Consider the following 22,100-nt stretch of genomic DNA (forward strand, 5'->3'; position numbering starts at 1 on the left):
TTATGGAAATCCGTCATTTTTTTAAAATGGAATTGTATGATTTTGTTACATAATATGATTTCTGTAATTATTTCGCATATAAATAAAATATTTTTTTTAAATGGCAAAAATCTCTATCTTGAAATATTTTCGATTTTTTCGAAAATTAATTTCACTATTATTTGCGTCCCTTCAGACTGTATAATTTATTTCATCTGAAGCATTTTTCTTTCAAGATATTCAAGATATTCGATCCATTATGTTTAAAATAAAACATCTTGTATAATACTTATTCCTAAATAGATAACAAATATAATACTTGTTTTCTCTGAATATCTCATATGTGGATCAAACTTATTGCTAATTACTTTCTAAATGACCTAAAGGATTGCATCAAGGATATCTTCAGAAAAATTATACTTGTGTCAGAAATTATATTTATGTGACTTAAGAATTAACTTAATAATTACATATTGCTCCATATATTGATAAAAAAAATATTCCATTTTTTAATTTTTCCCCATCACAATATTTGACATATTTCATTAATTTAACATTCGCACAACACACATTGTGTCATAGATAATGTCTGAATTTCACATTGGCTAAAGAATATCGCATGAATCGTGTGACCATATCAGGCTGTCGGTTGAAAGAGTAAAGGCTAACGCGACAATTAGCATCGTTATCTCATTTCATCAATATTACATCATCTATTACCCACGCTAATAATGGAAAGATAAGCAATTTATAGAATACAGAAATTCATAGTCTTCTATTTTCGCGATCCAATTCCGGGGTGGAGGGGGGAGGGGGGGAAAAAGAGTAAAATTCCATCAAATACGCGATTTGCCTACGCATAAAGATGCGATATGCGCTTCTTTCCCCGCTAATGAATGATAAGACAGTCGCGTCACGAAACGTTCAGTTTAGTCTATATAAAACATGTCTACGAGGCAGTTCCTCATACCGCTCAGCTGTCACTTGACGAATTTTCTCCGTCAATCGAGCAGCTTGCGTTACACTATCTCCGATCTTGAATCTGAAATCTGCCATCAGCATCACCTGTCCAAGAGCAGGTAAAGTCGACGAATTGCGTCGATTTCTGTTGAATTTACTTAACACAAGAATTCTTGCGTCACCTTCGCTGAGTTTCGTTTTTACTTTACTTCAGGAAAGACACCGCGATATTTTTTCTTATTACATAAGTCGAACAAATTACGACGATATTTAACAGTTTGACGAAATTATCATAACGTCCAATAGTAATGAATATCCCACAATTAAATTAATTTTTGTTGCATGTGAAGAAAAAAATTCTTCTATCCATTTTCTAATTTTTTATTAATATAATTTCTTAACTACATTTCTTTTCGTGACAATCATGATAATTACGCGTATATCATTATCGTATTACCTCGATAACTTTGGAAAAATAATGCTCAGTCATGGTGATTGAATGTATACTTTAAACTTTGATCTAATCAAAGCGAAAAAGAGTTTGAAAACGTTAACTCCGTTGAACTTTGTTCCCATCAATTATATTGGTTTTTAAATTTCTAATATTGACATCTGCAAATTATTATATTTGCATATTTTTTTCATGATGAATCAAACATTTATTGGTAAATGTATATATAACGTATGATTGTGCGATAAATACGCATGCGCTAAACCATGCCTGTTCACAGGTACGTGTTGTATTTACACCTTTAAGGTGAAGCGATCTCGTATCCATAATATAGACAAAAATTTTACAGAAATTTCATTAAAAAAATTCAATATTTATATTTATTAATTGTGTTTATAAAAAGTAATTTTGTATTATATCACATAATTATAAGATATATAGCACTGATAAGAATATATATATATTTTTACTAAAACGAAAAAAATAAATAAAATAAATAAATTAAATTCGTATGTATATAATATCATGAATATAATATAATTATATTTAATTATATATTTATATATATTAGGTCTATTTCTTATTGCTGCACTTTCTGAACTGGTACACACAGTGCAATAAGTTGAAATAAAACAAATATATCGAATCAACGTCGATTTCATTATCATTTCTGACTGGGTATTGATAAAATTTTGATTATATTTATAAAAATGTATTAATATTTGTCATTTCGTTTTCTTTATTTTATTAATTATGATTTATAAAAAGACATATTTTATTATAAAAAGGCATGCATTATTATTTCTTAATATTAAATAAATTAAAAAATAATCAATGTTTTCATTGTTTATGTAACAATGTATAATGAGTGAAAGATTTATAAAGGATTGAGGATGCCTTTAGTGGCACGGCGGTGTTCATTATTCTACCCCTTTGTGATTTTGCCGACGTGCTCACATCATGTCACGTCACTTCGCTATCGCGTTCCCTGTCCTACCATCTTGCTATGCGTTTGCGCGCAAACTGTTCAGACAAGTGGCATTCGTTCGCAGGACCCAGAGCAGTACACAACCTAACTGTAGCAAGAATAAAAGCATGTCGAGCTTGGAACGCGATCAGCTGGGCCAACGAGGAAGCGGCGACACGGTCTCCGCTGGTCTTCTGCGTGGCCTCGATCACATTAGAGATCCGCACTTGAACAAGGTACGCTGTGTATATAACAAAATGCGTTGTACAATTGCTAGTCACGAGAGTCGCGAAGATCGTGCGAAAGATAATCTCTACTTATGATAGACTCGAGTACACGTTGACGTTATCTGCACAACTTATGCTTGACTCAGCACGAAAAGCAATTAGACGAAAAAAACGATGACGAAATGTTATAGAGGAAAATAATGAGCAAATTTAATAGAAGATGTTTATATTTAGAACGTTCTTTCGACTTTCGTTATTTGTAATGACAACACATCCATTTCCATATTAAGCAGCAAAGTATCATAGTATCACTTGTAGACCTTTCCGTAAGATAGCACGTAAGATAGAATGTGACTCCGAAGTAAAATTACCGAAACATGAAGATCCTGAAAAAAGAACGCTTTCATCAAATGCTTGAATCTGATTCAATGAAACGTTCAATCGTCCGAAATCTTCTCGTTATTATTCTGTAAAAATAGAAGAAGAGTTCATTGTTAGTCATTGAAGTCTAATTTTGAACTAATTTAAGATAAGATCAGGTCAGCTTAAAAATTGAAATGAATATTTGTATGATTTATTACAAAATTATAACTGTTAATTAAAATTCGCAAATTGATGAGCTGATAATCTATACTGATTAAGAGTTTGCGAACGTTTCGCAAAGCGAAATCTGAAACTTTGCTGCGTGCAACAATTGCATACGGCAAATCGGATTGCAACTCGACAGCAGAATGTGAGACTGCAGAATGACTTCGCGAAACTCTTCACGGTAATTGCCCTCTACGCTTGCGCAATCTCGAAATTCGATATAGCTAAACTCCCATTCACAGAGACGGCCCTGGACTTTCACAACCTTATTTTCAAATTCCTTTAAAGTTAAGTTCTTCATTGAAATCATACTGTAATTTAGATTATTTTGAGAGAGAAATTAGAATCTTTTTTCAATTCTTTTCAACACGGTTAAGTCTTTCCTTTTGATTTACCTTAATGCGAAAATTTATCTATCGTCTATTCAGAAAAATTTCTATTCAGCAACTTCGAAAGCATTTTTATTAATCATATCTTTCAGGTCGTAAAAACCTACTAAAACTATTTTAACATTTTTGCAAAATATATTTATTATAAATGATCTTATTTATATTTTTAAAATATTGAAAAATTTGCTTTTTTGAAAAGGAGGAATTATTGATATCTTCTTGGATTACATTTATTCGTTATAAAATTTGAAAAATTTTTTAAATTATAAGTAGCGATTTTATATTATTCATAATAAGGAACAAGATTCTGTTGGTTGTAGTAAATAAAATCTTTTCATTGAAGAAAATAAGCACTAAAAAATTAAAAGAATAAAACTTTACCCTCTTTTTATTTCTGTAAACGTTTTTAGAGTTGTATCTGCGAAATTATTCGCGAATTCGTTTTGTGATATGACCACTCTCCTTTTTTTAAGCAACGGGTACACGTAATTCTTGCGGTAGGTCATGGAGTCACTTTATATTCAAGAATTCAAGAATAGGGCTGCCTATCGATCCATGCATGAGCCGAAGGGTCGCCGTCACGGGAGTCAAGAACCCCAGCAACCGTTTCCACGGTCGGTTGTTTGTCATGAGATACGAAAATTGAGATACGAGGGAAAAGTTCGGAGTGTACCTAGATAAAATGGAGACCGATTGGTGGAATCTCGTTCCGGATCAGAATCGGACTACGCGCATCCCTGAAGCTCTACTCGCTGTGGATGGAAGGGTACTCGTTCATGTTTGCGCTTCATTTCGCGATCTCACATTTGGACTAAAGGCTTGGACTTTCTCTTTTGCATGTCTCGCCCAAATTTCAACTTTCTTTTTTACCGCGATAATCACACTGTCATCTTAACTTTCCCTTTTAGTTGCTTAATTCTCGAAAAATATATTTATATATATATATAAAATATTTTACGAAATTCACACTTATTCCTTGAGATGAAATGGGAGCTTTAATTTTAATAATTATAATTTCGATTAATTTCGATTTTAATGAGTTCAGTTTCTCTTTTCCTTATCTTCTACTGTAATTGTATGTCTAAGAAAATATGATTAAAAATGCTTTCGAGGTTGCTGAATATAGAGAATCTTGCATTAAATGTGCTTTAATTAATATGAATAATCATATTGATAAAAAATATATTTATATTTTATTAATAATATTATTGCGATAAAAAGAACAAAGAATACAATAGTATAATTATACAATAGCAAATTAAGCACTATGAAGAAAATAGAAGAAAAAATTTTACAAAATTGGTATATGCAAAAATGAGTAATTTGAAAACAAGTAATTAGCTTTATTTTGCAATTATAAAATTTATAAAAAACTTCCACAAAAAATTTTGTCAATATTATCAACTTATTCATATAAAGTAATATATAAGCTACAAAAATTATACTTCATTAAACGAATAAAACTGCGATATTCTATAATGTTAAATAAGATAAAAATTTTTAGTGCTCCATGTAAATTGAAGAAACTTTAATTCATAAAAATACATTTATTATAAATATTTTATATTTTTTAAATAATAAAAAGTTCGTTTTTTAAGAAAGAGGAATTATTGATCTTCTTGGATTAATTTAATTACTCATTATAAAATTTAAAAAGTCTTTTAAATTATAAATAATAATTTTATATTAATAAATTTATATTCTAAATTAAGTTAAATTTATTAACATTTTATTTTTTTCATATCCAATTGTAAATAATAAAAGATCACTAGAAACAGTAGTGAAGAATCTTGTTTAAATATATAGAATATTCATTAAAGTTTTATTCAGATTGTCAGATAAAAACTTTCGATGAAGTTAGCTTTAGAGTGTCCATCAAAAGTCAGGGACGAGTTTGCTAATGGAAAAGTACTCTTCACGAGCGCTGATCTTTCTATTGAATTAAATTCAATTACAATCGCTCTGATGTGACCAATGTGATCAAGGTTTAATTTGAAAAAAGAAACATCACCTTTTAAAAATTAATACAATTATTATAAAAAATTTTACAACAAAAATTGATCAAGCAATACAATTAAAGAAATGTCATATCATCCTATATTTCGACATATTATTAAATGTTATTAAATGTTTTCGTGTAAAACTGCGTTATCTTATTATTGAGAGTCATTTTATATAAGAGTGACATAATTCTTACGGTAGACATTATCACGCAAAAATTTACATGTAACGACAACATGATAAGACAATGCCTTATTATCGGAAACCAGCATACGGAAACATTGGTCGCACGATATCTGTTTTCAACGAGAAAAATTTCCGGTATGCAAAAATAACATTATATGCGGTTTATTTTATATATATATATCTTATATAAGAAGATTACAATATTTAATAAGAATTTTATATATATAAAATGTATCTCGTAAATCTAATTGTATTTTAATTTTTAGTACTCAAAATTAATTTTTCCCTAAGGAAACATTGATTTTAGATTTTTTTCTAAAAAAAAAAGAGATGAATTAAAGAAAAATCGAATATCATTTATTATTTAATAAAACTATTAAACAAAGAAAAAGGGAATGAAAGAATGTAAAGTGATTAAGAAATATTATAGATAGTTTGATCATTAATCAAATCAGACTGGTCTTGTTTATCCCTTTATGGGTATAACGCTCGCTACTGCACTTTTCCGGTATTTGAAGGTAAATGAAATCATATCGCAAAATAATGCAGTTCATTAACCGCAGTCGAGATAAGTCAGTGAGATAACAAATTGTGTCATAAATTATACTGCTCTTTCAATGTTGACGTTCCATTAATTATAAATCTATTACATTATCATTCTTCATCATTTCCATCTTATAGTTTATTACATTCATTAATTTTGCAACTTTAATCTTGTTTGTCGATATTAATTAGTAGAAAATACTGAAAAGGTATCAGAAAGAGCAAAAGAGAACAAAAGAATTATAATAGTATTTCATTCTTTTTACTTTTAATTTTACTCATATCAAGTATTCAATTCTTTCATCAATTTTTTAGTATTGTAACAAATTTATAACCGTAAATATTATAATCATGTAATTATTGTAATAATATAGCACAATACAAAGTTGACACAGACAGTCTATTTAAATTTCTACTAATGGTGAGTTTACATTTAAAGGACGAGTGAGAGAAACGCAGAAATTTATTAAATTTTAATAGTAGAATAATTATATAAAGCATTTACTATATAAGTAAATTGACAACATTCTGTTTAAGTCAACCGTTAGTTCAATGAATACCTGGCACAGTCTAACGTTCGTTTCAAAAACGCATTGGCAATGTCCTGCAAGCCGTAACTACATCACTATGCCAACAATATACGCGTTATTGTCTATAATTTAATCAAATATAAAAGGTGTCCTATTTGTAACATTATTTCTGATAATACACACTGTTAAAATATTTTAGATTAAACTTACTCTATTTCGAGGGAATGAATTAAACATTAAAAGCGTCTCTGAAGTACAAAGTACTATCGATTTGATGTCGATCAAATAATGCAATCGAATCTTTTCTTAATCGCTTTTCTTAATCGCTCTTGTAAGATTTTTATAAACTCGTTTTTTGCCTAACATCATCCAATTCAATTGATTCAATTAGACACAACGTGTTGCCAAAGGCATATTATATATCATTATCCTTGAGAGGATGTGGATTATGAAAATGAGTCTTGAGGATAAATTCTGATATATATATATATATATATATACACACACACACACATACACTACATAATATATTTAAATCACGATCACTAGATGTAACGTTTATGCAATATTAGCATTTGTAAAAATCGAAGTGGGACGACGATCAGCTGATCACCTTTCACCCATGCTTACTAATGACTGCTGTTAATACTGTTAACAGTTACAGTATCATTCCTTTTGATTGAAGGTCAAAGTCTAGTCTGATGCTCTGATTCTGACTCATCAATTAATTTTTTGCCAATATCGCAAGAAAAGGAACAGCGATACACGTGCAACGTTCGATGTTATTCGTAGAAATAGTCCGAATAATCAAGACAATTGAAATATATTTTGATAAATAAAATAGGATTATAAATTTATTACATTTTTTTCTTTTCTATATTTTTTAATTTTTAAGAAAGACAGAGCTGTTCAGTGAATTTTTTTTAAATTTCGTTTTAAGTGCTGTATTTAATGTGTTATTATCACGTTTCAGGGTATGGCGTTCAGTATTGAGGAAAGGCAGATACTGGGTATACATGGTCTTCTACCGGCAGCCGTAAAAACCCAAGAAGAACAGTTAGAGCTTTGTCGTCTTAATCTGGAACACTACACGGATGATCTCTCAAAATACATATATCTCATAGGCCTACTGGTACATGAACACGACAGTTATCGCTGTCGCTTGATCGGAGACGCTATATTAGTGGTCTTCCCCGTCCCCGCTTGATCAGGCCTGCTCTTCTCATATGCGTTGATTCTCACATAGGATCTTATTCCTTAGGATAGAAACGAGAAACTCTTCTACCGTTTGTTGGCAGAAGATGTAGATAAAATAATGCCATTGGTATATACGCCGACCGTGGGTTTAGCATGTCAGAAATTCGGTCTGGTTTACCGTAGGCCGCGTGGCCTTTTCATAAGCATTCACGATAAAGGCTATGTCTATGACGTTTTGAAAAATTGGCCCGAACACGACGTACGAGCAATCGTTGTCACGGACGGTGAGAGAATATTGGGATTGGGTGACCTAGGTGCTCACGGCATGGGCATTCCCGTAGGTAAATTGTCATTGTATACCGCATTAGCTGGTATCAAACCCCACCATTGTTTGCCTATCACTTTGGACGTCGGCACTAATACCCAGGTATGCGAAAATACATCACATCTACGGTAAACGCCTTCATTGATTCCCTCGTTATGAATGTGAAACATAAAAAATAATATATTTTTTCATAAATATTTCGCATTAATTTCTTCTTTAATCTTAAATCTATACATTTGAATCTTATACATTTGAATCTTTTTGCAGTCTTTGTTGAATGATCCCCTATATATCGGTCACAGACACAAACGTGTTACTGGACAAGAGTATGACGACTTCGTGGACGAGTTTATGAAGGCTGTTGTGAAGCGATTTGGTCCGAATACGTTAATTCAATTCGAAGACTTCGGAAATGTTAATGCGTTCAGATTGCTTCAAAAATATCACAAGGAATATTGCACCTTTAATGATGATATTCAGGGTACCGCCTCTGTCGCTGTTGCCGGGTTATTGGCATCACTTCGTGTTACGCAGACAAAGCTCTCAGAGAATACAATCGTATTTCAGGGTGCTGGAGAGGTTACTATCAAAATATTCAGTTCATCCTGATGAAAAATTTTTTCAGAATTTTACGAAGTGGAACACTTTTCAGAAAAATTGAGAAAGTTATATCTTTTAAAGTATATATATCTTTTCTTAGAATTCTTCATATAAATTCTGAAATATTCTAAAATTTCTGTAATGTTGTTTTGTAATTTCTCTCTCTGATGAAATCTTATAAAATTTTAAAAAATATAGAATAAGAAATCTTAGAATATTTCATTTTATACATATTATACATATTATATGTACGAAAAACTTTGAAGAACTTCGAATTTGTATTTAAAAAATCTGAGAAATTTCCTCAGAAAGAGTTATAAAATTATTTAGAAATTCTAACAAATTCTTTGAAAATTCTTACTAGAGAAAAATTTTTACTAGAGAATATGTTAACTGTCGACAAAAACACAATTGTGTTTTAAGGGCCTATTCTGTAATTCTTAATGACTGTAATAATATTGTTACATTGTCATTGCACAGGTTTTGTATATAGTAAAAAAGCTGCGCAACGACAATATAATGATATTATAGTCGGTAAGAGATACAGAATAGATACCTTAGTCGCGTTATAGATTATATTCGAAGAGTAGAATACACTTTGATGAATTATTTGTAGGCGTCATTAGGTATCGCGGCATTGTGCGTGATGACAATGCTAAAAGAAGGAATAACTAAGGAAGAAGCTAAGAGCAAAATTTGGATGGTAGATTCAAAAGGATTGATAGTGAAAGATCGTCCAAAAGGCGGACTGACGGAGCATAAATTGCACTTTGCTCGTGAGGATAAGCCAATCGACACTCTGTTCAATGTTGTTAAGACCGCCAAACCTTCGGTTATTATTGGCGCAGCTGCTATCAGGGGTGCCTTCACAACAGAAATATTGAGGGAAATGGCGCGTATCAATGAGAGACCCATTATTTTCGCTCTGAGTAATCCAACGAGCAAAGCAGAGTGCACCGCGGAAGAAGCATATATTGCTACAGAGGTAAGAAGTTAACTTGTGAGAATAATTCTCTACATTCATTGAAAAATAAATTTTTAATATGAAATTTTGCTGACGTTTCCTGAATAATTTTAATCAAGCATTGTTTGAATTGCGCAGGGAAGATGCTTATTCGCAAGCGGCTCGCCTTTTCCACCAGTCACATATAACAATAAAACTTACTATCCTGGTCAAGGTAATAATAGTTACATATTCCCTGGAATCGCGCTGGCCGTAATATGCGCTGGTATGCGCACCATTCCCGAGGAAACTTTCCTTATTGCCGCGACGGCTCTCTCCGACTTGGTAACGCAAGCCGATTTGGACAGCGGTAATCTTTACCCACCATTGGCCGATATACAGAAATGTTCGTTGTGTATAGCATGTGCAATCATGAAATATGCTTATGAAAAATGTGAGTATAAATACTCCAAATGTGTTAGAAAAGATAGAAGACAAACAAAGCGTCTCATATATTCTGCTACATAATATAAATTATTCATACATTTTTTTTTATACACAGCTCTAGCAACTGTCTATCCGGAGCCTTCAGATTACGAGAGTTTTATCAAGGCACAATTATACGATCCAAGCTATAAATCGGCAATTCCTCCAGTTTATTCATGGCCAACAATGTAATACTTTCATTAATTTGATTTTTATCTTTGATTTTATACTTATTTGATTATTTCGGATCTATGAAAGAATAATAATATACATGTTTAGAGAATTCTTTGGGAATCTTCCTCGCTTTTTTAAAGTCTGTTGACCGGGCTTATTTCTAACAAGTATGTGCAAACGTGATCAATATTTAATTATTAAAATTCGCAAGAATGAATTTGTGTTTAATATGAAGGAATTTTTTGCAAATAAAAAAGTATACAAGTTCGATGTAAGAATTGATTTGCTGGTTAAACAAATAAATATCGACGCTACTTTGAAAGAAATGTATTTATTGCTACTAGAAATATTTTTGTTTTCTGCAGAACATCCTAGATATTCTCAATCGCGTTTGACGAACAGTAGCTATAATATTGTTCATTTCGTAGACTTAGTATAACTAAGATCAAACAAAACTTATACGGATGACAGTTGTGCAAATGAAAAGTCTGTGACAAAAAAGTGAAGATTGCTTCTTCATGTTCGATTATTTTTCGCAATATTCAATATACGTCATTAATTTAATTTAAATCTTCACAAGACAATAATCGACAAAAAATATTACTTAATTAGGCCAAGAATTTACAAGGCGATGTTAAGTCTGCACATACATCGCGAATAAGTTTGCAAATTCTTTTCCCGAATTCAATGTGTAGCCTATTACACACAAAATGACATAAGCTGTATAAACATGCACAATGCTACCAGATCAATAAGCATCCAGCATAAAGACATATTGATTTACATAAGAGTTATAAGATATTCATTAGTCCAGCGGCCTTATGCTATGCTTATTCAACTTAGGTTATGTTGTATGATGGACTTATCAGAAATGAATAAAAGAATTGTTTGAGAGAATATTTTCTAAGACAATTATGTATTCTTACATTTCAAGATGTATATAATTCACAACGATGAATTGTGGTGATTGTTATTCACACATTTCCTCTCTCGCTCGCTTTTTCTCAATTTCTGTCAACTCATTGACGTGTATGAGTAAAACTATTATCCATTTTATTTTTTCACTAGTCCGATACTTACTGTCAAAACACTTCATAGTCGTCAATTCAAAACAGATTATGAACTGTTGACCCCGAAAGTGATCTTTATTCCAAATTCATTTATATCTAGTAATATTGTAATAAATTTAAGGGACAAAAAATGTACAGAAGAGCATTTAAAAAATTGTTTACAATTGTGGGACTCTGTTACGCTACACTGAGCAGACACACTGGCCTTTGCGTGCCAGTAACAGGGACCTTGTCGCTTGTCTCATGATAGACAAAAACTTGTCTCATGGTAGACATGCGATAAAAACAAACGCGGATCACCCAGGAGCTTATCGGGCAACGAGTAGTAATCTGATCGTTCGTTAGATATATCGAATTAGTCCAAGTTCCACGGCACCACCGCACTACTGCTTTCTCTATATATAGTTCCTCTATATGATTTCAAATTAAATCAGTGCTGAGTGCAGATGAAATGAGGAATTCCAATGATCAGTATTTATACACACATACACGCACTATTTTTCAAAATCAACGTTCGCATCGTCACATCATCGGATCTCGTAGTTACGATAGACATGTTTTCATAAAAATTAATGATATTAGAACGAAGACATAGGGCAGTAGTGTCGTTGAAAGTGGAGTGTCTGTCCAGCACGGAGATCGGTCCCTTTCCTAGCTTCATCGAGAGAGTGAATGTGATCGTTCGTGAGATTGTTGAGAATCACCAGCTGCTCGCGGGTCAGGCAATCTCTGGGATGCTGGTAAAGCGTCGAAGAACGAATGAGTCAACGCATCCTTCAGAGTAATACGTTGCGAGGGTTCGTACTCCAACATTCGTTGAACCAGATCGAACAGCTGACGATGTTCTTCATCATCAGACAGCATATAACGCTGTACAGACAAAAATATATATTATTTTATGAACAACCAAAAATTACATTATATATCGAAAATTATTTTGTCATTAATTAAACAAATTATAATCTACATTTTAAATTTTTATTCGCTCTAGTCTCGCTATTTGAGTCTTTTTTAATTCATAATTTGATATAGGAATTTAATTGAAGTCAAATCAAAATACTAACATGTAATGGCTTGCAATTATCTCGTACGTATCTACCGGCCGAACTCTTGTCATCCCAATCCAGTTTGCCATGGTAGAAGTACTTGGTCTTAGTTTTGCGAGCCATGCGATGTGGTATCGTGCCAAGTATACGTTCCATCATCGCCAGGTGCTCGCGATTATCATGTGTTTGGAATAACGTGATGCCCAGGTATAACTCGAACAAGATGCAACCAATGGACCAAACATCGCAGGGTTGAGACCAGCCCAATTCTACGTACAGAAAAATATAAGATTAATAATAACAGCGATACAAAGGTACGTGCCGTGATCAAAAGAATATTTTAAGAGGAGCACCTCACCTAAAATCACTTCGGGTGCTCTATAATGTCTTGTGCTAACGATTGTACTATGATGTTCGTGATCGAAAGTAGCGCTACCAAAGTCAATAAGTTTGATGTCGGTTCGCTTCACGCGTCTCATGTCTCTCCGCTTAAAAAGAAAAAGCTTTTTTTGAAACACTTTAGAATGAAGCTTATTCTATATGCCAAATCGAGATTTGGTAAATTGATAATAGAAAATATTAACAATAGCATACCTTTTTGTTGTTATATGTGCTGTCGTATTCCGAATCTACGAATAAGATGTTCTCCGGTTTAAGATCCGTGTGCGTAAGTTTGTTATCATGTAAAAACTTAACAGCGTAACAAAGTTGATAGCCCATGTGCCTAACATGTTCCAACGGATATGGCTGGTAACTGTTATCTCTCTGTAAAAATAACTTCATCAATATCTTAGACCTGATAGCGTCAGAGTCTAATAGCAAATTTGGTTTGACTAGTATTATATCTTAAAGACTATCATATATAAATTGATGTAAAAGCGTGTGCATTGTACATAAACGGATTGGACCGCGAAATGTTCAATACAATTACACTGTGTGTTCAATAAAATCTATATTAAGCATTTCATCAATCAAGACATTTATATTATGTTTTTGTATGTAGATAGACTAATATACATTTGGTTTCTACCAGTGCGTACTAATGCATCCAATTCGTCATAAAGTTCAATATTTACCAGGAAGTCGAAAACACTCAGACCGAGCATTTCGAAAGCGATACACATGTGTCCGTGATAATTGAACCAATCGAGCATCTTTACACATAGACTGAAATGAAATAATAGTGAATTATCACCGTTTCATAAACCTTACATATTAAAACAAAATATCCTAGAGTAGCTTTACATCGCAAAGATACTTAAAGATTAAAGAATAAATAAAACAATTAAATACTAACTGCTGGCCTTCTGGATCCTTATTAGCGATCTTTTCAAGAGCATTTATTTCTAGCTTTGCTGCTTCCCTGTACTTTTCCACGTTTTTAATAATCTTCAGAGCCATCACATGATCCCTAGAATGTAACATCGATCATGATATCTGATATTAAAACTATCTCCCGCCAGCTCAAATCCCATATCCTATGAGGACGAAGCTGGAGAATATTTTCACGCGGACGTTTGCCGTAACTTTGTATTCCGCTAAAGAGATCTAATTCGTGGCCGTCGCAAACGCCCAGCCCGTAAAACAAAGTGCAAGGCCATCCTATTATTGCAACTACTCGCGTGTTATTTTGTGACAGTGCCGGATGGCTATTTCTGCCTGTGGTACGTCGCGCAACGCGCGCATTTAGGATTTTCCTCGGCGCGCGAATTGATGATGACGCGCGAAGAACCGAGGCGAAAAGAGATAAATAAAAATAAATAGGTAGAAAGAGAGAGAAAGAGAAAGATATGAGTAGACAGTGCGAAACGCGAAGTTATGTTACCTATGTACTTATGTGAACTGGAACTTACATTTGCAAGTCCTTAACCTTGACAACTTTTCCAAAAGTACCCTCTCCTAGGGTGGCCAGTACTTTATCTGTAATGTAAAAATGAAGGTGAATGCCCAGCAAATATGAGCCTCGCGGCCCACGAAAGGAGAGAGTGCTCGCTTGCGTTCACTAACTGGACGAAGCACCCTTTCGTTCATGACAAAAAAGTCTTTGAATGCCCCTTGTCTATCGCTCCCTTATACAAAGAAGAAAAAAGGCCACTCTCTTGAGGAGAGAGTTGTCGCATTTGAAAGAGAAAAAAAAGAAGAAAAATGAGATCCTAAAGGAACGCGGGCGAGACTCTTCCATGTGGGCGTTCGGCCGATCGTGCGTTATCGTACACGCGCGGTTCATAGTGAACGGGATAACGAATAAACATGGAACGGTATTGTATAGTTTAAATGGTATCGATCGAAAATATTGCTGCTCTCCTAAAGGTCCTAAAACGGGGTAAAAGCAGCGTAACTCTATTTGAACTGGCGCACGGAACGTGGCATTTACTGTCGATCACACGGGAGAATCCTTTTATCATTTTCCATTCTTTATTCTTTACACAGCGAGTAGACAATGAGTTCAATGATATATAAGAGATACAGCGAAAGTAAATGCCAGTCGTCCTCGCACGTGTGCACGAGTATCAAGAGCGAGGAACTCGCCGTCCCGAGGAGGACGACATATCGAGAAGATAGCGCAAATAAGAAGCCCTTCGGTCTTTCTCATTTGTCTCTACTCCCTTCCTCCAAGCTCTCTGCCTCTCTCCATCAAATCATCCTCGCGTTTGAAGGGATCCTCGATTCAGCGAGGAATCAAAAAGCAAAATCTCTTTTGCGCCGGCTTCCCGATAATCATCACCGTCGTCGTCATCGTCGAGCCGACGGATTTCCTACGTGCTGTCGAAACACGTGGTGAATAGATGTACTATATATATGCTATTACTTATCTTTCTGAAATAAATTGTATATAAACAGACAGACAGAGAGAAACTATATCTTTTTTTCTGCTCTTTCGCGTATCCCGAGCGCGCGACGAAAAGATCGACAGGGAGAATTTTCGATCTAGACAGAGAACCGCACAAATGTGTACGAATAAGTGGTATCATAATATATATATATGTATATATATATAAATGTATACAACATATCTCTATATATACGCGTATGTGTATGCTGAACGGCGACGTTCAGCGAGAACATTGACACATAATGTGATTAACGCGTACTGTTACTCTTGTATTGTAGTGTAAATATTATTTCATATATAATACCTATAATTCAGGCGAGGAGAAGTGAAAAAGAGAGGAAAAAAAAGAAACGAAAGAAAGAGACAAGAGACAAAGAGAAAGAGAAAGAGAGAAAAAGAAAGAAAAAGATAGAAAGTATGGGCAGATACCGTAGATAACCGATCAGTTAATCGACCTGAGGCTTGCTTAAATCTACTACAATGAGTGTATTCACATGATCACGAACATCTATTGGCCAGGAGATCGCCGGATTGGTATACAAGATGGCCGTCTTCGTCGTCCTCGACGGAGGGCGGTCGTGGGCTCTATTTGGGCCGGCGTATCGATATCGGTGCGTGCCAAGAGTTGGACCCAATCGCAGGCCGCGGACCCGCCGTGTTCGGTATTCCGTGTTCGCGTCAGTCCGATTCAGTAACAGGTCGCGCCGGACGTAGATGCCACATATCCAGAGTTGAGGCGCCGTTGGGACGGTCGATGGGTCGTCAGGTCACATCCGCCGTATCCACGTGGCCATCAGATGCACGCCAGGTCGAGCGGTCGCCGATCATCAACCGATCGCCATACACCGTGCCATCCACCATCGTTGCCACCACCACCGCGAGTCGACGGAGACCCGTGTAACACGCGGCAGAGGACACGTGTGTAAGCACGGGACGAACGTACGAGTGTGTCGGTGGGGGTAGGAAGGTAGGATAACATCGTCATCATCACCGAGAGAGAGAGAGAGACGCCACCCGATCCGAGCACCCGGTCGACCATAGTTGTGACCAATCCGTGTGTGCCATATCCGTTTCCATTCCATTCCATTCCATTACAACGGAGATGGTAACCCAACAATCAGAGAGAAAGGGGAGAGGGCAAAATGGTTTGCCAAGTCAGAAAGTTGCGGTTACGAATTTACCATCGGCACATAATATGTATATTCTTTTCTTTTCGTTACTTTTTTACGTTTTTTCTTTATTCTATGCTTTTTTTATTTTTTCATACGGCAGTCGTTTTCTTATTTTAATTATTTATCCGTTTTCGGTTCTTTTTTTATTTCGCTCGCTTTTTTATATACTCGTTATATATATATATATGTATTCGTGTTAGACCTGGTATATGCCTTGAAGGAGCCGTCTCAAGACGCGCACGGCTCTACGGATTAGAGCACTTGATACGACATGAAACAACTACAAATGCACATTCTAACGTAGACAGACAGAGAAAAGCAGAAAGAGAATCATGTGCGTTATGTACACGTATAATCGCGATAACATATATGACAATGATTTAAATGACAATATATATTTGATACTATATTTGATCGACGATAATTTTGCGAACAAAATAACGAATTATTCTGATTTACTCAAATCCAAATCTCGACGAAAAATATGCAGGGTGATTCATCTTAATTTTAACAGGCAAATATTTAAAAAATTTGCAATTTTACGAAAAACATTCCAAATAAAAATTGTATGGTATGGAGGGAGACGTATGATGATTCTCTCTTTATTTTATATCATACAATTTTTATTTGGAATGTTTTTGGTAAAATTGCAAATTTTTTGATAAAGCAGCATATTTTCTAAATATTTATCTATTAAGATTGAAATGAATCACTCTGTATAGACACGGAAAAAAAAAAAAAAAACGCGGACAACCGGACAGCTTCTTCGAAGTGCTTGTAACACGTTACCTTTCATCTAACACGGAGGGGTAGCTTAGTTAAACTGTTAATTGCTTGATAGACTTGTCATAGTACTTACGTGTTCGCGTAAACCACCGCTCCACGACGATCGATAGAGATATCTCTCGATCCTCATGGGGCACGATCCTCATTGCCGCAATATGGAGCAATACTGATCGGGGTTTCAACCCTACCTTATCAAGAATACGACACGCGGACTGTACTGTCGCATTTTTCGGATCGTCGATCACTAGTCACTTCTACGGTGAAATCAAACAGAAAGAGGAGAAGCAGAGCCACGTATTCTCTCGTAGTCTTTCGTACTCTCAACATGTTATTAAGATCATAAAAAAATGGATAATTAGAAACAAAATACTTGCATCTTTAATGTGAATACAATTTCGATCTTAATACCGATCTTTTAGTATTAAGATTCAGTTCGCTTTTCACAAATATACCGAGATAATCTTGAATATTTAGCAATCATGTAAGATGATGGTTTTCCCAAACAATTTAAATGGTCAGATTTAATTAGAATCTTAATATAAATATAATCAATATCTACATCGCATATGTATGTTATTCATGGAACGTGTTACTCTCAATCCTCAAATTGGAAATAGGAGATAGATTGATAAATATTACATTCGGAATCACGATAAGGTAGATTGGCGTGGTAGTCGGAGTATTCCAAGATATCCTCGTGGTATTCTCACAACAAACATTGGCAGACGTGCATTGTTTAGCTTATCGGAGAGGCAGCGAAGATTACTACGGTTAATAGGCTTTTCAACGGGCTCGCGAAATAGACGTCAGTCAGCGTGAATCTAAGGAGTGCTAGGGCGGAAAGGGATTTCACACGAATTGCATACGCGCGTCTGTAATTAAATACATACACACACGCAAACACGCAGGTGAGAACGAGGAAAACAAGACTACAGCGGCAATGGACACGCTCTGCTTAAAACGGCGTCACTTTCGTGAGATCGCGCAATCCGGGCAACTCATGGCTCGACAACTTACGATCGCGTCGTGAATCGTGTCCACCTCGCTAATCGCACTCGCGCTACCCGAAGCTACTGTGCTCTTGGATACGTCGTCTTTCTGCTTGCTATAGTGATTGCTCTTCTTGTACTTGCTGGCGATGAGATCCGTCGTGCTAGGAAGTACATTCGCCTGTCCACCAGCTGCCAATTGACTATAAGTGTCTTCCATAGCGGCGTACTTCAAGATTAGACCTTGGATCTCCTTTCGCTTGGCTACTCGGTCCGAGATCACTGGATCCACATCCTCCGTTAATGCGTCGTACGGATAACATTCGTTCCGCATACCATTTTGAGCGACGAGAACGTCATTGAGGTTCTCCATGTTGCTGTTTGCGACTGGCGTCTTGTCCGGATCGACCATAATTTCTTTGCTATCCACAAACGTCAATGGTTCGATTTTGGCTGGTCGGGATAATCTTAGGGACGTTGAAGCTTCCAATTGCTCGCTCTTGCCATTTCGATGCGGCCTCACCTTCCTATTACGCGTTTCCGCATGTCCGGACTTGTGTCTGCCGTAACGGCGATAAGCTTCTGAATTCAATAAAGTTTGCCGAGTTGTGCGGTTGTAGGCGGGCGTTTTCTCGCGTCTGGATTCTCTGCTTATTGCGGAACTCACGTAGGGATAAGCTTTCTCGCTGAGAAGCACGCTGGTGGGACTCTTGATGACAGTACGAGTCATCGAAGGCTCTAGAGTCTTGTCGTCGCGCACAAACGGACTGTCGTCTCGGTGATAATAGCTGTGATCTCGCTCTTGTTTCCGCGAATAACCGCGACCGCTTCGTTCCGAATTGTCGACGTGTCTCTTGCCGGAATATTTATCTAAAATCGTACTATACTTGTTCTCCAAGCGACTTCTTGTGGTACCCAGTCGGCCGACAACAGGCGATCGTCTCGCCGTGGAACCAACATTGCGGTCATTAAGTGCAGATGTTCCGCGTACTCTCGTAGTCAATTTCTGGAGGAGACTCGTGCAGGAGTCGCTTAGCATTTGCGTCACGCTCGTCGTTGTGGACGAGCGTGCGAAACGACCCCGTCGCGAGACAGAGCCATGTCGGGAGATCGACATGTCGCGCGGCGCGAATATAAACATTTGGACTAGCTTGAAATTGCTGTTAAATCGAATTATATAAAATCGCCAATTTTCCAGCTCAATCAATTTGACCCTTGACGGATCGAAATCACTCAAGATCGTCCTGGATCTCGCGAAACAATCTCAGCGCAACATGCTTGAGCCGTCGTAGTGATTAAGTCATGCAAGAAGAGTGGCCGCAAGAGCGATCGAAGACACCGAGACTGACGAAATGGTCTTCTACGCAGATACATCACTACGATAAGGCGTGAACACGCCGATCACTAAAGGCGAAAGAACGCCACTCGAGAAAAGCACTAAACTATAATCACGATGACAATCAGTGGGATGATGATGACGGATGAACAATGTCGACCGTTCATAAAGATGAAGACCAAGACGAAGACAGTGGTAACGACGACGACGGCGATGGCGACGACGACAACGAGAAGGAGAAGACGAAATTCAGTGCGCCCCGCCAAATACTCTCTCGTCGTACTAAAAATACCAGGGAGCAGTGGTGTGCCCGCTCTGAAGAGAACGATTCGTCCACCTCTCTCGAAAGCGGCTCTTCGAGAGCGATCGGATACGGAGTAGAGCTAAGAGAAAGAGAGAGAGAGAGAGAGAGAGAGGGAGGAGAGGGGAGTCGATCAGCGTAACGCACACGCGATTACGGCGAAGGAGAAACAGACGAGCGGAATTGGAGGAAGACGAAGAAAAGCGCAGGTGGAAAGTGGAGAAGACAAGGAGGGCGAAGAAATAGGAAAAGAGAGGGATCCGCGAGGTATTACGTAAATTGTCTCGGAACGTTTATTCGAAATGTATCCAAGTTCTGCAAGCTTATGCTTGGCAACGCTGTCGTGCTTCCTGGTGCATAGAAAATATATGTCCATGAAGGGCACGCTTCCTGTTATATGTACGCGAACACATCAGCAAATCATCATAAGCGCATATTTTCACGCAATCTCTTTCTTTCTCTCTTGCTTGCTTGCTCCGTATACCTTGACACACATAGAAATTTCGGAATGCCAATCAAATGTAGAAGTAGATCTATTGCACGGCTCAATATTGTCTACTCAATAATGGCTGGTATTGTTTTTAATAGGCAGCGATATATTGGGATGTTGAAGAATAGATGTTGAGTCTTACAGCACAGTCTCTTCTGGAAGATTCTGGAGAAAGTAATCATGAGAAGAAATACGAGAGAAAAGAGAAATTGTACGATTATTCATATTATAATTTATCCAGTTATTGAAATTCCTTTTCAAAATTTTGTTCCAATCATGAAAACTAAGTTTTCAAAGATAACTTAAAGGAAAGGTCCTCGCGACAATTGAAGTTAACGTTTCTATTAATTTTTAGATTTAAGAAAATCAAGTGAATATTATTAAAAACAATCTCTTTAGGTGACATCTGATCATCTAACTCGATAATCATTAAAATTGTTCGATCTTATCCCATGTAGAAATAATCTCATGTAGAATCTAATATCAAAAGAAAAATGAATAAACAAATTGAGCATACGTCACTAAACTCTAAAAAACTTGATGGTCTAAAACCAAAAGCGCTTGACTAAAGAATTAGTGTTAGAATTAGGTTCGTGGACTCTAATACTATTAATAAAGCTCGAGTTGTCTCCAAGGTTGCGATGTCGAAGATATCGTCCTATCGTCGTAGATTTTAAGTCCGAGTATTGGTATAAATACACGCCGTTTACAAAATAGCGACGCAGTTTATTCGCGCAGATCCACTCGCCCACGGATATCATCACATTAGTCTCAGAATCATCTCCAAAATATTCTCTGGTCGCGAAGCGACTGATTAATTTGGCTCAATTTAGAAATCAGATCATTTAAAAATACAAAACAAAATATATATTTCGCTTATCGGAACAGGAATAAACAAATTAAATATTTCTCAACTGTAAAGCTTCAAAAGATCAAATTTTTTTCTATTTAAATTTTATTATTACACAAATAGAATTGAAAAGTAAGGCCAAATAGAATGCTTGCATTGAACGCACTGATTATAGAACAATAGAAGAGTCACATAATCAATACGGATCATCGTTACAAATATTTCGCCTAACGGATCGTATTTTGTCATATCGCGATAAATAATTCCTGCTAAGTTACTCGCTGCTAAACAGAAGCGCCATTGCTTGGGCAAAGAGTTACGCGTGTTTCTTCCGCTATCTACTAATATTGACCAAGGTTAGGCCATAATATTAGGTTAAAAACAGGGAGGAGAAAGATAGAGGGAATCGACGTCATGCTGGAGCACACGCTTCTCGTTCTTCAAGTTGCGTCGTCGTTGTTGTCTTCGTGAACGAACTACGCCAAATATAAACCGTGGCCTGAAACGCGTGCGCCATGCTCGTCATGCTGTACAGAAAACCTAACACGCCACGCTTAAATGTTAAAGTCCTGGCCGGCTAATCAGCTCGGCAGGCCGTGTCATCACCGTAGCTGCGTGGCGGATAGCCAACAGAAACGGACGCACACGTTTCACCCCGCGTTAACCCTTTTACCAAAGAAA

The 22,100-nt window shown here is 36.1% G+C and overlaps 2 protein-coding genes across 2 annotated transcripts; one reads left to right on the forward strand and one right to left on the reverse strand.

The window, feature by feature from the left end:
• Nucleotides 1-924: 924 nt before the first annotated feature.
• LOC105619823 (NADP-dependent malic enzyme) lies at nucleotides 925-10,564 on the forward strand. The gene is made up of 8 exons (XM_012201339.1): nucleotides 925-1,058; nucleotides 2,443-2,593; nucleotides 7,795-7,953; nucleotides 8,083-8,445; nucleotides 8,611-8,922; nucleotides 9,560-9,928; nucleotides 10,046-10,340; nucleotides 10,449-10,564. The coding sequence occupies exons 1-8, from the start codon at nucleotides 925-927 to the stop codon at nucleotides 10,562-10,564; spliced, it is 1,899 nt and encodes a 632-aa protein (XP_012056729.1).
• Nucleotides 10,565-12,273: 1,709 nt separating this feature from the next.
• Nucleotides 12,274-19,583, reverse strand: LOC105619824 (dual specificity protein kinase CLK2). Its single transcript, XM_012201341.1, has 9 exons — nucleotides 18,471-19,583; nucleotides 16,002-16,080; nucleotides 14,516-14,582; nucleotides 13,960-14,073; nucleotides 13,739-13,829; nucleotides 13,257-13,427; nucleotides 13,021-13,150; nucleotides 12,681-12,931; nucleotides 12,274-12,486 (listed from the first exon to the last, which is right to left on the reverse strand). The coding sequence occupies exons 1-9, from the start codon at nucleotides 19,581-19,583 to the stop codon at nucleotides 12,274-12,276; spliced, it is 2,229 nt and encodes a 742-aa protein (XP_012056731.1).
• Nucleotides 19,584-22,100: the final 2,517 nt, after the last annotated feature.

This window comes from Atta cephalotes, assembly GCF_000143395.1.
Source record: "Atta cephalotes unplaced genomic scaffold scaffold00023, whole genome shotgun sequence".
Taxonomy (NCBI): domain Eukaryota; kingdom Metazoa; phylum Arthropoda; class Insecta; order Hymenoptera; family Formicidae; genus Atta; species Atta cephalotes.

What these genes read in the sequence shown, in the direction of transcription:
- LOC105619823 (XM_012201339.1), top strand. Translation starts at nt 925, where the DNA reads ATGTCTACGAGGCAGTTCCTCATACCGCTCAGCTGTCACTTGACGAAT. An exon ending in CATCACCTGTCCAAGAGCAG is followed by an intron (nt 1,059 to 2,442) that starts GTAAAGTCGACG and finishes ATTCGTTCGCAG; the next exon opens with GACCCAGAGCAGTACACAAC. An exon ending in GAGATCCGCACTTGAACAAG is followed by an intron (nt 2,594 to 7,794) that starts GTACGCTGTGTA and finishes ATCACGTTTCAG; the next exon opens with GGTATGGCGTTCAGTATTGA.
- LOC105619824 (XM_012201341.1), bottom strand. Translation starts at nt 19,583, where the DNA reads ATGTTTATATTCGCGCCGCGCGACATGTCGATCTCCCGACATGGCTCT. An exon ending in AAGGTTAAGGACTTGCAAAT is followed by an intron (nt 14,074 to 14,515) that starts GTAAGTTCCAGT and finishes GTTACATTCTAG; the next exon opens with GGATCATGTGATGGCTCTGA. An exon ending in TGAGTGTTTTCGACTTCCTG is followed by an intron (nt 13,428 to 13,738) that starts GTAAATATTGAA and finishes TTATTTTTACAG; the next exon opens with AGAGATAACAGTTACCAGCC.